The sequence below is a fragment of the Leucopleurus acutus genome, assembly GCF_964270905.1.
Source record: "Leucopleurus acutus genome assembly, chromosome: 11".
Taxonomy (NCBI): domain Eukaryota; kingdom Metazoa; phylum Chordata; class Mammalia; order Artiodactyla; family Delphinidae; genus Leucopleurus; species Leucopleurus acutus.
In genome coordinates, this window is record NC_139152.1 from 58,725,952 (window position 1) to 58,741,085 (window position 15,134).

Below are 15,134 nucleotides of genomic sequence, written 5' to 3' on the forward strand. Positions count from 1 at the left end.
TGGGGTGGGAAGGGTAGTACGAGGGGGGTTTGTTGGTGGTAGAGCCATTTCTGCCGTTTCTTCACAAACCCTGCAGGGAGATGGTTGGCTCCAACTGCTGAGAGCTTTCTCTAGAATGTGGAGTACTTAAGTGACTTAAGTTGTAGGCCAGAGCAGTTTTAGGACACTGGGATATGATGCTTATTACATACATGTTATGGCATGTACTCAGAGATAGATGCATAATGATATGTGGGTATATGTCCTAGGCCCTAGAAAGATAAGGAAAGATCTGTCATTCTTCTCATGTATAATTCACAAAAAGCCCACTAACCCACAACAAGGACAGAGAAGTGCAACACATTTTGATTTTTCTCATGACAATTTTTATTTTTCCAAATGTCAAATCTCAAAGTTTTAAAAAAATAGGTGTCCCTGCGTTCCTGGTACCCCAAGCACTACCTACCAGTCTTACTGAGAAGGTTAAAGGAGTGAAGAAATATGAAAGTATTTTATGAGATCTATACAAGTACATGCAAGTATCATAATTACATGATTGTATATGAGATTTTCTATATGTAAGTACATATACCTATAAGCCTTATTTTAATTTGGTATGTGAAAATAAGCTGGTGCCTGGGATACATTTTTTATTTCATTGGTGTACACTAATCAGTTACGACCACAGCCGGTCCTGAGCCTGACAGACTGGGTTTTAAGCTTGGCACCGTGACTTTAGTCAAATGGCTTAGTTTCTCTGAGCCTTAATATCCTTATCTGTAAAATGGGGGGGTCTACCTCAATGGAGTTGTGAGAATCAAATGGGCTAAGTTATATAAAAACACTTAACTTTAAAAAAGTGTCTGGCCAATAGTAAGTTCTCAAAGATGAGCTATTATTATATACCTTGATTAACTACATGGAAAAGTGGGAAATTTCTTATTTTTTCTGTATTTGGGATATTTTTTTTAACAGAAATTAAATGGATAAAAGTAGCCTTTACTTTGTGTGAAGTTGATTTTTAAACATTTACCTTAAATAGTTACCCGGGATATGGGGGTCAGAGCGGTGTGAGAAATCTCTTGGTGTGACCGGTCAGACCCGTTCAGGGTAGCTGCAGGGCACTGCACCAGCTATTAACTTAAAAAGCAGGCTCATTAGTTACCCAGGCAGGACAGACAAGTGGAAACAGATGAGACTGTATGCGTGGTCATTTGTATTCCCAAGGTTGTGATGCTAGGAATTCATTATTAAGTAACAGATACGTACTGACAGGCCCGTCTTAGGATGATTCCGCTTCGCCATGGTGTGAAAGTGAAATGCGTTTAGTAGAAACGTACTTCGAATTTGGATCTTTTTTTTCAGTGCACTATGCGGTGTAATTCTCTCTTGTGATGCTGAACCGCGGCAGGGAGCCATGGTCAGCCCCCCCTCGATCGCCAGGGTGAACAACTGATAGATACACCTACAATCATTCCGTAGCTAGGCAACCATTCTGTTTTTCACTTTCAGTACGGTATTCCGTAAAGTACATGAGATATCCAACACTTTATTATAAAATAGGCTTTGTGTTAGATGAGTCTGCCCAGCTGTAGGCTAATGTAAGTGTTCTGGGTACGTTTAAGGTAGGCTAGGCTGAGCCATGATGTTTGGTACGTTAGGTGTATTAAAGGCATTTTCGACTGATGATATTTTCAACTTACGTTGGGTTTATCACGAGGTAACCCCATTGTAAGTGGAGGAAGGTCTGTATAACTCCTTCTTCCTACCCAGACTCACACTCGTCTTTCTTCTGCAGCTTCCTGTTGTCTACAGTCAGTTCCCCTTTGAAACGCTGCATGTTTGCAGACTGATATCGAAGGGGAAAGTTTGACCTAATGATTCTTTTCAAATGGCTTCTCAGCATTTCATTTATTGTTTCAGCCTCATCGCTTTCCACCTTCTGATTGTGCACAGCCCTTATCAGCTTTATTGGCTTCCCCAACTCAAATTGATTTTGTTGAATTTTCTGGAACCAGAGGCAGACTGTTCATGTTTTTATTTCCCTACATCCTTTCTATTTTTATCTTTCCATTTCAAGCTTTCTTCTAAATTCATCACAGAGGCTAAGCCTTAGCAGTCTTGATCTTCTCAGCAAATATTTGTCGGGTTGTAATTTTTTATTTGTTATCAACAGACATATTTAAACAAGGCTAATCTTGTTCTAATTCGGTTTGTCATAAGCCCTAGTCTTGATACGTAGAGAAAATAAATGTTAATTTCTGTTTTTTTCTTCAGTATGTGTTGTTCCCTCATCCCTCATGTACTGCAGTTAATTTTTTTCAGTAAAAATAATTTGAGGCAGTAGGAATCACATTTGGACCTGAACCTTCAACAGAAAAGATTTCGGTAAGAATACTTTGAAGTGTGCAGAGGGCTGGGGACAGGGCTCTGCTTATGAGCCTGATCTTGTTACTGTCCTCCTGCCCTTTTCTCCACCTAAGGGGGCACTTCTGAATGACCCCAGCTTGCTGAAGGTGCCTGAGGCTGCAGCAGCCCTGAGGGCCAGTTGCTGCCTGTGCAGGCTGGGTTACTAGATTACATAGCTCACAGGGGCAGAATCCCTAGGTTTATGAGTATATATTGGACTTCCATATGTCGTGTGGGTCTTTGCTGACTGCAGGGGCAGAATCTGTGACAAGTGGCCAGGGAGGGCAGTGGGGGACTACTGCAGGTTACTGTTGAGCAGGTCACGAGAAGTTTTCACTTTCAGGATAGGTTTCTTAATCAGAGGCTAAATTCAGATTCTGGTTCTTCAAGCCATAGTTTGCAAAAGCACGTGTACATCTTCTCTCCTTTCTCCTGACCTCACGTGGCCTCAGGAGCTATGGTCCCTGCTCATGGCTGCTGGCTGCTGTTAGAAGAGCATTTTAAAACTCACCTTTCCTTCTGTCAGGGCACCTGCAGATCCTGCCTGGCCAACAAGTCTCAGCTTAAGTTGTACCTTCTCCAAGGAAGCTCTCCCTGACCACCTCAGTCCAGGGCTGCCTCTCAATATTCCAAACCAGGCACTGGCTCCCTATGACTTACAGGCTGAATCTGGTCTGTTTTTGTAATGCGAGTTTTATTAGAACATAGCTATGTTCATGTGTTTACATATTATCTGTGGCTGTTTTCAAGATACAGTGGCAGACATGGGCAGTTTTGATAGAGACTGTATGGCACACAAGCTTAAAATATTTACCTTTTAGACCTTTAGGGAAAAAGTTTGCTGACCTCTCTCCTAACTGACAGGGCTTAATGTGTGCACCTCTCAGCATGATGTATAATAAATGTTCCAATTTTGCACTTTGCAAAACCCTCACTTAAGTTTGGCATAGGCTTTTAGTATTTCTCAGACATTTCTCTCACTGAACAAATAACCTCAAAATTACACTAGGAGATTGGGGTGAGTTCCCTACAAAGGACAAAGGGGACCCACAGGCAATTTTATTTTCAAAAGACAACATCCGTTTATTACTGGTGTCAGGTGATTGCAGAAAAGGTTCTCAGAGAACAGCTTTGGACCTAAACCAGTTCCTTCCAACCCAGAACTCTTGTTACTGATCCCAGTGTCAGAACAAGAATCTTATCAAATGTCCATAAGGATGTGTGAAGACTTAACTTAAATCATTTATATGAAAGTTTAAACACATACACAGAATTAGAAGGTTAGCATTTTCTTCAAAAAATAACACTTCGTGGGATCCCTTTGGACACTCAGGCATCCCACTTTACAGGAATCTGACTCACATAGGTATGAAGGTGAGAAAACACTTAGCCCAGTGACCCAGAGCCAGATTCATTCATTTCTCTTCTCTCCTGCCTAGTGGTCAACCCATCCCCAGAGTGGAGTACACAGAGGAAGAAACTAAAACTTGGGGTGTTGTGTTCCGAGAGCTCTCCAAACTCTATCCTACTCATGCTTGCCGGGAGTATTTGAAAAACTTCCCTCTGCTGACTAAATACTGTGGCTACAGGGAGGACAACGTGCCCCAACTTGAAGACGTCTCGGTTTTTCTGAAAGGTAAGCTTCACACGGGCTCTCTCTTCCTACCCCACATCCTCATGGGCCGTCTAAGGACACACGTGGCAGCAATCGCCCTTTTTCCAATTAAGAGCTCCCTTTGATTTAAAAAGAGGAGCACTGCACCAGCAGTTACCTGGGCCACCTGTGGGAAGCAGAGCAGGGCCTCTGGGCGGGGAGATGGACTCAACTCCTCACCCAGCCCAGGGCCTTGGTGAGGTCTCTCTGGTGGGCTGTTTTATACAGCGAACCCCAACCGACATTTGCAAGTTCAGCTTTGAGTTTTTTCTGATCCGGGAACGACTCTGTTGGGCTACATAGGCATGGAATGATCTCAAAGGTAGCTTTGTATTTGCTTTGCTAAGAATTATGTACTGGATGAAGAAATATCACGGATAATGTTGAGCATAGTGACTTTCCTCTGGGGAGGAGGTCAGTCAGTTAATCAGATCGCTATTGTAAAGTATAAATCGTGCCCGGAACGGTAGTGCTGGTGTGAGACCAGGGAGCGAGGTGAAGCAGAGTCCCTTGGCGTCCTCGTTCTCTGTGTGGTCACTCTCCTCACTGACCCTCCTGGGATAGCAACTGGGAAAACTTCAGTCTCTTGCGAGGATGGGGGTGGAGGTGAAGTTTTACAGCGGCCACACTTCCTTCGGTGTCCTTCACGGCGGGTAAGTCCTCGGGTTCTCCTCTTTTCTCTCTCTTCCCCATTTCAAGCACAACAGTTCTAAAAGCTAAAGCCTTGCCGCCTACCTCTTTCCCTGGAACTCCGTTCCTCACCTGTCTTCCCTGTTTCTATCGGTGATGATAGATTCTCTAGACTCATCAGGCTCTAGGGATTCCTGTTGCCGAAACTTGGCCTCTGTTCACTGGTGCCGAATAGAAACACGGACACAGAGTCGGACACAGAGTTCGGGGTGAAGTAGAAAAGAAGAGGTTTATTGCTTTGCCGGGTAAAGGGGGCCACAGCGGGCTAACGCCCTCAAGACTGTGTGCCCGCCCTGGAGGGGGTAGCGAGCAGTCTTACAGTGTTCAAGGAGCAGGGCGTGGTCGGCTCGTGGACGTTCTTCTGATTGGTCGGTGGGGACTTAATTGGGAGCCAGCATCATCAACCTTCTGGCTCCAGCCGGTCTGGGGTCTAGAGCTTGTGGACAGCATACAGTTAACTTCTTCCACCTGGTGTGGGTTTCAGTATCTGCAAAACAGCTCAAAGGACGTGGCTCAGAATATTATCTATATAGTCCTTGAGGAAGAACTAAAGGTCCTTGACTTTGTTTAATGGCTAGAGTATTATTATTTTGTCTTGCTTGACTGTTTTCCTTTCTTTCTGCATTTTCTCACTTCTGATTAAATTTATTCTTTTTTTAAAATTTAATTTAATTAATTTATTTTTGGCTGCGTTGGGTCTTCGTTGCTGCGCGTGGGCTTTTCTCTAGTTGCGGCGAGTGGGGGCTACTCTTCGTTGCGGTGCGCGGGCTTCTCACTGCGGTGGCTTCTCTTGTTGCGGAGCACGGGCTCTAGGTGCGTGGGCTTCAGTAGTTGTGGCTCGCGGGCTCTAGAGCGCAGGCTCAGTAATTGTGGTGCACGGGCTTAGTTGCTCCGCGGCATGTGGGATCTTCCTGGACCAGGGCTCGAACCCGTGTCCCCTGCATTGGCAGGCGGATTCCCAACCACTGCGCCACCAGGGAAGCCCCCTCCTAGGGTTCTGCTTGGTTACACTCCTCCTCTGAAGTCCTACCCCCACTCCCCTCCCTGCCACACTTAATCAGCCTTTGTATAAGCTTCTTATTCAGCTGTAACACATTACCGCAAACTTAGTGACTTAACATGAATGTATTATCTTACAGTTCTGGAGATTAGAAGTCTAAAATCAAGGAGTTGGCAAGGCTGTGTTCTTTCTGAAGGCTTCTGTTCCCTTGCCTTTTCAGCTTCTAGAGTCTCTACCCACAATACCTTGCCTCGTGGCTCCTTTCTTACCTCACTCCAGCCTTTGCTTCCATCGTCAAAAGTCCTCTGACTCTGACCCTCCTGCCTCCCTCTTATAAGAATGCTTGTGATTATATCAGCCCCACCGAGATAATCTGGGATGATCTCCCCAGCTCAAGACCCTTAACTGAATCACATCTGTAAAGTCCATTTTGCCATCTAAAGGAACATATTCCCAGGTTCAGGGCATTAGGGTAGGGGCTTATTAGGAGGGCCTAATTAGGACTGAGCTTACCTCAGTCTCCAGGTATTGCCACTTCTAGCTTTGTGACCCATGGTGAACCTGTCCTTTTCTTTCCATTCCGCTGCTACCGTCCACATTGAGGTCCCCATCACTGCATCCTTGACACCTGTTTCTTCTGCTCTCTACTCGCCTGCCCACTGTTTCCAGATGAAGCTTCCTAAAGCACCTCTTTGTTCCTGACATCTCTGCTCAGAAGCTATCAGTGGCTCCCCTTTGATTTTACTGGGGTTGGCGAACTTTCTATTTTTTTGTAAAAGGCCAGATAGATAGTCAATATTTTAGACTTTGTGGGCCAAGAGGCAAAATCGAGGCTATTAGGTAGGTACTTATTATAACTGTTTAAATGTGACCATTAAAAATATGTGAAGGGAGGGCTTCCCTGGTGGCGCAGTGGTTGAGAGTCCGCCTGCCGATGCAGAGGACACGGGTTCGTGCCCCGGTCCAGGAGGATCCCACGTGCCGTGGAGCGGCTGGGCCCGTGAGCCACGGCCGCTGAGCCTGTGTGTCCGGAGCCTGTGCTCCACAATGGGAGAGGCCACAGCAGTGAGAGGCCCGCGTACCGCAAAAAAAAAAAAAAAAAAAAAAAAGTAAAGGGATTTCCTTGGTGACCTAGTACTTAGGATTCCGGGCTTTCATTGCCATGGCCCTGGATGAAATCCCTGGTCGGGGAACTGAGATCCCACCAGCCGTGAGGCATAGCCAAAAAAAATGTAAAAAGTATTCTTAGCTCACAGGTATACACAAAGAGGTGGCAACCCGGATTTGGACTACAGGCCATAGTTTGCTGGCCTCTGGTTTGTACGCGCAAGTTCTGAACTGCTCAGCCTCAACTCACGGCCCTGACTCAGCTTTCCAAGTATGTCTGCTGCTATGACTGCACCGCACAAACCCTCTGTTCTAGCTGTGGGTCTTCATACCACTGCTTAGGCTCTGTGCCTTGCTAGACAAGCCATTCCTTCACCTGCTCAGATTCTACCTGTTCTTCAAGGCTCAGAGCAAGTCCTGCCTTCTTTATGAATCCTCATCATAGGAGCCACCACAGTTTCATCCTAGCTCATGTGTGTATCAGGAGAGAGGTAGGCATGGCCTGACAGCTGGTCCACTGAGAACCACACTTAGCATGATGGGAGGGCCCCATGCGTGGATGTCATCCATGATACTTGTTACCGAGAGAAAGAGATTGAGGACCAGTGATCAGTGTCATTTAATTAGCGCCTAAATGCATAATGCCTTATGCTGTTGTTTAACTAGATTATATTCTCCCTAACGGCCCTGCCTCTGGCATGTCCCTCTTTGTTTCCCATGGAGTTATGTGCGTATTACATATTTACCATGGTCTTGATTATTCCTATGTGGGGATGCTTTTTACTGCTTTGTTTCTCAAACCCCAGGAATTAGATTACCGTCTCATAAGTTTTGCTGTATCTGTCACCCAACTTAATATTTTTATGAGGGGTACAGTACAGTACAGTACAGTTTCTGGATGCAGAATGCTTGGGGTTGAGTCATGGCTCTGCCGGTTCCTGGCTGTGTGACCTTAGATAGATGAATTACCTTAACTTCTTTGTGCCTCAGTTTCCTCTCTGCAAACAGAGATAATAATTTTATCTACCTTACGGGGTTGGGAGGGGAAACTAATTGATATACCTTAAAGCCCTAAAGTTATTGCTTGACACACATTAAGCATAGCAGAGTTTTAGTTACTATTACTACTATTATTGTTATTGATTTTCACACCTTTGATGAACTGGGTACTGGGCACTCAGTTTGCATCATTCATTGGTACACAGCAAGCACAATGTAAATGTGTGCATTTTTATTTCTTTTAATTGACTCACTTTTAAAATACCAAATTTATTTTAATAGGAAACTTTTAAGCAATGGTAGTCACAAATTCAAATTTCTTGATGTGATAGATACATATATTTTTAAATTTATAAGAAAATAAAATACATAACTATTAAACTAAAGGATGCTTCCCCTGTACCCCACATGTGGGATACTGACTTAATTGACATAAAATTCAAAAAGAAAAAAATACACTTATCTTTTTGATTTTCAGTGGAGAGCAATCAATCCACCTGAGAACTTTTGGAATGAACTGAACACTGTTAGAATTACAGGTCTGAGGAGGCCTGAGAACAGGGTTATTTCCTTGTAGGTACCCAGAATCCCAGAGTGGACTTGTTTTATATGCTTAATTGGTTTTTATCTTTCAGAACCATTTCTAATCATTCTGAGATGCTCTTCTAATGAGCTGAGGTTTTCAGAATGGGAGCCTTTACAGTGCTGATATCAGAAGAAGAGCCCCTCCTGTTGAAATTTTCTGGGCCTTCATGAGCAGGAAGTATTAAGCACTCCTTAACTGGGTTAGCAGTCTAGGCTGATTTCATAGATTTTATTGTATTCTGCTTATTTTGTTTTCTTCCTCTTACCATAAACCAACAAAGCATGCAGAGCCTTCGAGTACCTTTTCAAACTGCGGTAATTAATATAATTGTTTTCATAATATCACAGGAATGGGATATTGCAATGTGGAATGAAGGGGTTAGGTGGTTTTGACAATAGAAAGCTGTGGTGTGAACTGATTCCAGGATGCCCGTCAAGGGGGTGAATTAGCTTTGTGTTCACTGACCACATACACGCAGAAAGAATCCCTATCTAGGCGTGTCTTTAGAAAGATATCAGGTAATCTGTAGTAAGCATCACTTTATTTATTTTTTATATTTTTTAGCAGCTTCCTTCATTGAGGTATAGTTGACATAACATAAAATTTACCCACTGTAACTGTACAATTCAGTGATGGTAGTAAATTTATAGAGTTGTGTAACCATCACAGCAATTCAGTTTTACAACATTTCCATCACTGCAAAAAGTTTTCTTTTGCCCCTTTATGGTCAATCCTTGTTCCTACCCCTAGCCCTGGGCAACCACTGATTTACTTTCTATCTATAGATATTCCTCTTCTGGACATCGTATAAATAGAATCACAACATGTGTAGTCTTTTGCATCTGAGGTATTTTTAAAAAATTATTTCTTATTGAGGTCACATTGGTTTAGAATATTATATAAGTTTCACATGTACAACCTTATATTTCTACTTGTATGTACACTACCTTGTGCTCACCACCAAAAATTTAGTTTACATCACTTTAGATTGTAATCTTCTCCTGTGTATTTGAGCTTTCTTATCCTAATTCAACCTCTGAATTTAAATCCTTAAAGGTTTTTTTTACCTTTCTTTCCATTTTAATGAATGTCTTATGCCCCTGGAAACCATCATTCGTGAGTGTATTTTAGTCATCCGAAGCCACAAACACGATAGCTGTTAACAGTGTATGTCATTCAATTGTCAAGAGTTTTAGGACGTTAATTACTTTGTTTCTAAAACAGCCTTATAAATAATAGGAAGCCCTGCTTGGACCATCAATTCCTGTCGGGTTAATATTTAGTTGAGTCTTTCTGTTGCCTCTTTAGAAAGGTCTGGCTTCACGGTGAGACCAGTGGCTGGATACCTGAGTCCTCGAGACTTTCTGGCAGGACTGGCCTACAGAGTGTTCCACTGTACTCAGTACATCCGCCATGGCTCGGACCCCCTCTACACCCCGGAACCGTGAGTACCCACACTGTAAAACTGGGCTGGGTGGAGACCGCCACATTGGAAAGTGGTCAGGGCTCACTTCACTTGAGAGTAAATTGGGTCCAGGAACGCTAAAGACCACTGTTCCTTAGGCCACCGAGGTTATCACTTTGCTTATGATGCTGTTTTACCTGAATAGTCTTATGATTAATGGGCTGCCAGGGTCTTCACTGGGGAGCAGAGAGCAGTAAAGTAGCTGTTGGTGACAGAAGTGGGCGGGGATTAGAGCTGAGTCTCCGAAGCCCCCTCCTCTTCCTAGGGGACAGAGGCTCACTGACCAGCTGGGTACCCAGCAGGGTCACTACATTGTTCTTTTCTTTTTTTAGCTCCTTTCAGCATCCCTGAAAGTGTTTTCAGGGTAAACAAAGGTTACTTATAGGACTCCAGACATTGGGAGAGAAATGCTTCTTAGAGTGGATGAATGCTCAAAGGAGAGCTGTCAGAGCTAAGAAAGGCAATCTCTAAATCTAGCCCAGAGGGTTTACAAATAGCAGGCACTTTGTTAGTTGCCTTTGAATAACTGGCCCTCCTGAGACCCGTGGTAGCTGCCAAAATGTATGCAGAGAGAGAGGGCAAAGAGATGAGATTTTAGCCACAGAGGTCTATAAAATTGGGGGAATAATGTGTTACATTTTTACCAAAGTACTTTCAACCAATTCATTCAGCAAACATTTATGTGCAGTGCTAGCACGGAGGTACAGCGGATTCAAAGATGAATAAAATGTAGCAGCTGTTTTCTTAAAGCCTCTCGCATTCTGGCAGGGGAGATAGAAACATAAATAATTATGAAAGAATGTGTTTAGGCCTGTAAGGGTGTGTGTGTGCAGAGTATCAGAGGAGCAAAGGGGAGGGAACAGTCCCGAAAGGCATTTCAGAGAAAGTGAAAAATTAGTGGGGGTCTAGAAGGGTGGGTAGGAATTTCTTTTTTGGATAAAGCCGAGTGGGGAGGGAGGGGAAAGCTTTCAAGTCAAGGAAAACAACCAGTACAAAGATGTGGAGGCACAAAAGAGGCATAAATGAACAAGGCTTGTTACTTTAGAGGGGCCAGAACGTAGGTATGTGTTAGGGATGAAATGACTCTTCTGTCCACAATGTAAGCAGTCATTTGTCAAAACGGGACCTTTGGGCTTAATTCTGTAGGCAGCAGGGAGCTGTCCAAGGCTCCTAAGCATGATCAGATAATCGTCTTTGAGAAGGATGATGAGGGTGGGACTTGGAAGTATGGAGAATGAACTAGCTGGAAAACCAGCAGGAGCTCCCATTCCAGTGAAGGAATACAGTTTATAAGCCATCAGTGGGATAGGACGAGAGATCACCTCTGAGAAAGATCATCAAGATGGAATTAACAGTATTTGGTGACTATAATGAGGGCCAGGAGATGAGAGGGTCCCTAAGGCAATGCTAAGGTTTGTTTTTTGTTTTTGTTTTTTGTTTTTTGCGGTACGCGGGCCTCTCACTGTTGGGGCCTCTCCCGTTGCGGAGCACAGGCTCCAGACGCGCAGGCTCAGCGCGTCAGTCCGCCCAGCCGCTCCGCGGCACGTGGGATCTTCCCAGACCGGGGCATGAACCCGCGTCCCCTGCATCGACAGGTGGACTCTCAACCACTGCGCCACCAGGGAAGCCCAATGCTAAGGTTTTTATCAATAGATTGGGAAGCTGAATGGGTAGTTTTTTTCTAAAATATTGGAGGGGGATTAGGCTTGGAGGCAAGAGGGAATAAAAGAGGGAGCAAAGAGGAGGATTTGGGTTTGGAGCATCCTGTCTTTGAGGGGCCCATGGGTGGGACCTCCAGTTGGAGAAGCCCCTGGCAGTTGGAAATAAGGGCTGAGAGTTCAGAAGTGAATTAGAGCTCCTGCTATCGATCTGAGTGTTTTCTTCTTCCATGACTCCTCTGACCACACAGGCAAGAGGAAGCTAAGTCAGAGCATGGAAACTCGGGATTCACTACCTTGGGGTTGTTTTGGCAGGCTCCTTTTTGTGGGTTTTATATCATTCATTTGATTCTTAAATTATTGTTATGATTTTATGAGTAGGTAACACGTGCACATGATTTAGCATTCAAAGCTTGCGAAAGGGCACAGTCTGAACAGTGACTTTTTTCCCTCCTCTGCTCCCTTGACACCTGTTGCATCCTCCCCAGGGGCAACCACCACTACCGGTTTCCACTGCATCCTTCCAGATATACACTGTGCAAACACAATTCTCTGTAAAGGTCCCTTTAATCCGTATGTATAACAAAGTCCCAAGCCTCTTCCCAGCCACATGCTGTAGTTTGAATCTATGAAACACTAGATCGGGAGTGCTGTTTCCTGCCCAAGCACTTTCGCAGGCATTGTCTTTGAAATGCAGTCCCATTTCCTCTACTGAGAGCCAAGAGGGCAGCTTCTCCAATTTGTGAAGTTCAGCTTGGCTCCTGTGTTTGGTGCTTGTACGCTGCTTCCAAGTAACTGCTTCTAATTGCTGAGCTGTTGTAGTTGAGGCAGCACTAATGAGACAGAGGCGGGCCCTGAAGAGGCAGCTAGAAATGGGAGTGAAAGCAGCGAAAATACATTATCCGAAAAAAGAATTTTGTTATTTTCCTCTTCAGTCTGGGAAGAATGTATTTTGATAGCCTAGCTCTCAACACATATGGGGTGTTAAACATAGGTTGTTTTTACCATTTTACATTTTAAAACCGGTCAGGTACTGGGGCTTGAATTTAAAAAGCAGTGGTAGATTGGGTCGCTTCCCTGGGGAGGTTCTGGCCTGGAGGACAGTAGAGAAAGTCCTGGAGAATCAGTGACTCCTGATTTTCTTGGTGGGAAGAGTTGCTTTTCCATGTGTTTCTACCTGGGTTGAAAGGTCACTGATTCTGCTAGAAGTGAGGCTCTTTCTCCCTTGGAGCACTGCCTGAGGCAGGGATTCGGCTCACTGTTGTCGCATAGCTACTTATTTTGATCAGCTGTGATCGCAAGCAACTTTGTCACTAATCGAGTATTGAAGTTTACAAATGATTTCTTAAAAAAAAATCAGTTGGGTCAAATTCAAGGTTATTCCAATAAGAGCATCCCTCTCACTCAGTGGAATGACGGGGAAAGAGACAGAGCTCTAAGTTACATGGCTGTGCGAGCATCACCTGGCATGCGAATAGTGGCAGGACAAAAATTTGAGAAGCCATCCCCCCAATCTCCTGCTCTCCTCTTTGCTTCTCTGGGAAGTCCATTGTGGTCTGTGTCATATTGCACCCTCTGGCCACTTTATCTTTTAGAACAGCGTTTCTCAACCTTGGCACTGTTGATATTTTGAGCCAAATAGTGCTTTGTTGTGGTAGGATGTTTAGCAGCATCCCTGGCCTCTACCTGCTAGACGTCAAGAGTACACTCCCACCCGTGCCAGGTGTGACAACCAAAGATGTCTCCAGAAACTGCCAGATGTCCCCAGGGGGACACATCTTCCCCAGTGAGAACCACTGTTTGAGAAGAAGCAATTTGGCAGGTCATTGTTGTCCTGTCTGACAATTATTTTTCTCTTAGAAGCAATCTGTAGACTTTGTTTCCTTTCTAAAACACCAATCTGACTGTAGCCTTCCCTGGTTTGACCTCTGTTGGTTCCCTGTTACATACAAGGAAAAAGTAAAAAATGTTTGATATCAAATCACATCTTCTGTCTCTCTTTCTACCCCCTCCAAAACCTTATACTCCAGCCATACTGGACTTCTCACCATCCCCATGAGCCTGTTGGTTCATGCCTTTGCACAGGCATGAGCCAGCCCAGGTGGTTCATTTGGCCTGGAATGACTCTTGTGAAATCATTTTAATTCTCAGGATTACAGCTCACTAGCAACCTTTTCTGTGAAGACTTTCCCAGGCAGAGCTAGATATTCCTGTAGTACTTTTCCTTACTTGTATGTTAACACTTACAACACTGCATGGTAATTATTTGTTCATGTGTCAGTCTCCTTCATCAGACTGTGATTAACTCAAGGCCAGCTGGCAAAGGCAATACGGGAACAAGAAGATCCAGACTGAGGTTGGAGTGGATCCCCGAACCTGGCGTATAAAGTAAAAACTGAGTCCACAGTGGGCTGAAGCCGTGAATGCCACTGCCACCAGAAGGTGCCAGGTTTTGAGACATGCACAGAGTCCCAGGCTCAGTCTGAGATCTGTGGAGTGGAGGGAACAGGGAAAGTCCCGGCTGCACCCTGTGTGGTGGTAGCACCTCCATCTGCAGGGCTGCAGCCCCTCCACTGCTTCCTGCAGCTCTACTTTGATTTCAAGAACTGCTGCTGGACACCCCTCCATCAATAAGGCATTTTTATATATTCAGTGTCTTCAGGCAAAGTCATGAACCATTAATGGTGGGATTTTAGACACCAGTTGAGGCTGTGAGGATAGGTCACTTGGACCAGAATAAATCACACCTAGGAGGGGCAACCTGTTTTGCTCATCTGTTTTGCTTTGGGACTGAAGATCATTTCAAAAGAAAAAAGTGGTTGTGCACTGTGAAGCTGAAGGAGAGGAGGGAAAGGAAATGTGAAGCTTGTCCCCACCTCTCCCTTATGAAAATAAGAGAGAGAGAGAGACAGAGACAGAGACAGAGACAGAGACAGAGGGAGGGAAGGAAAAAGAGAGAGACCCAACTGCACTTCACATGGTGCTAAGAAGACATTTTCCCCCTTTGGGTAACAAACCCTGAGTATAGTCTCACCTTAACGGTAGCAAAGCTCATTGCCCTCTCTTAAAAAACAGTGTCAGTCTGTGATGTGTTCTGAGTTATATTTGAACTTCTTAAATGTGACATCAAGAAGATACGCTCTGAAATTGGCAAGCAGTGGTGCAGGTCCCTGCAGGACTGTCCTGTGTGTGGGTGTGCTGTGCATGTCTGAAGTGAGGGGGAGGACAGTGCACCAGAACAGTGGTAGGAGCATCTCTGGATTTGCCTCTAGAAGATTCTTGCTGGAGAGGGGCGGTGGAGATCCAGTGTGTTTCCTAAACTGGTCTTGGGCAAACTGCAGGGAGAAGAGAGTTGGAGGGAGGTATCTTTCCCTCACTCCTTGGTCTTGTCTGGCCTGGTCTCGTCTCTGATGTCAGCCTTCGGTGTTCAGAGGGCGCTTTGGATTTTCAGCTGTCATATGCATCCTACCCGCCCACCCCCAGTTCCTCTTTAGTTCGTTTGGCTTTTCCTCCCCGGACACTTCCTTCTAGGGGATCTGTGGTCTCTATTCTTCACAGTTTCAACAGACTTCTTGAATGTGTTTTGT

The 15,134-nt window shown here is 44.7% G+C and overlaps 1 protein-coding gene across 1 annotated transcript in view; it reads left to right on the forward strand.

Moving 5' to 3' along the window:
• TPH2 (tryptophan hydroxylase 2) overlaps positions 1 to 15,134 on the forward strand; it is a gene marked incomplete at both ends in the record, with an annotated part of 90,070 nt that overhangs the window by 25,898 nt on the left and 49,038 nt on the right. Inside the window, 2 exons of the mRNA XM_082849968.1 lie at positions 3,828 to 4,024; positions 9,733 to 9,868. Coding sequence (XP_082706094.1) covers positions 3,828 to 4,024; positions 9,733 to 9,868 — 333 coding nt within the window. The remainder of the gene's footprint in view (positions 1 to 3,827; positions 4,025 to 9,732; positions 9,869 to 15,134) is intronic.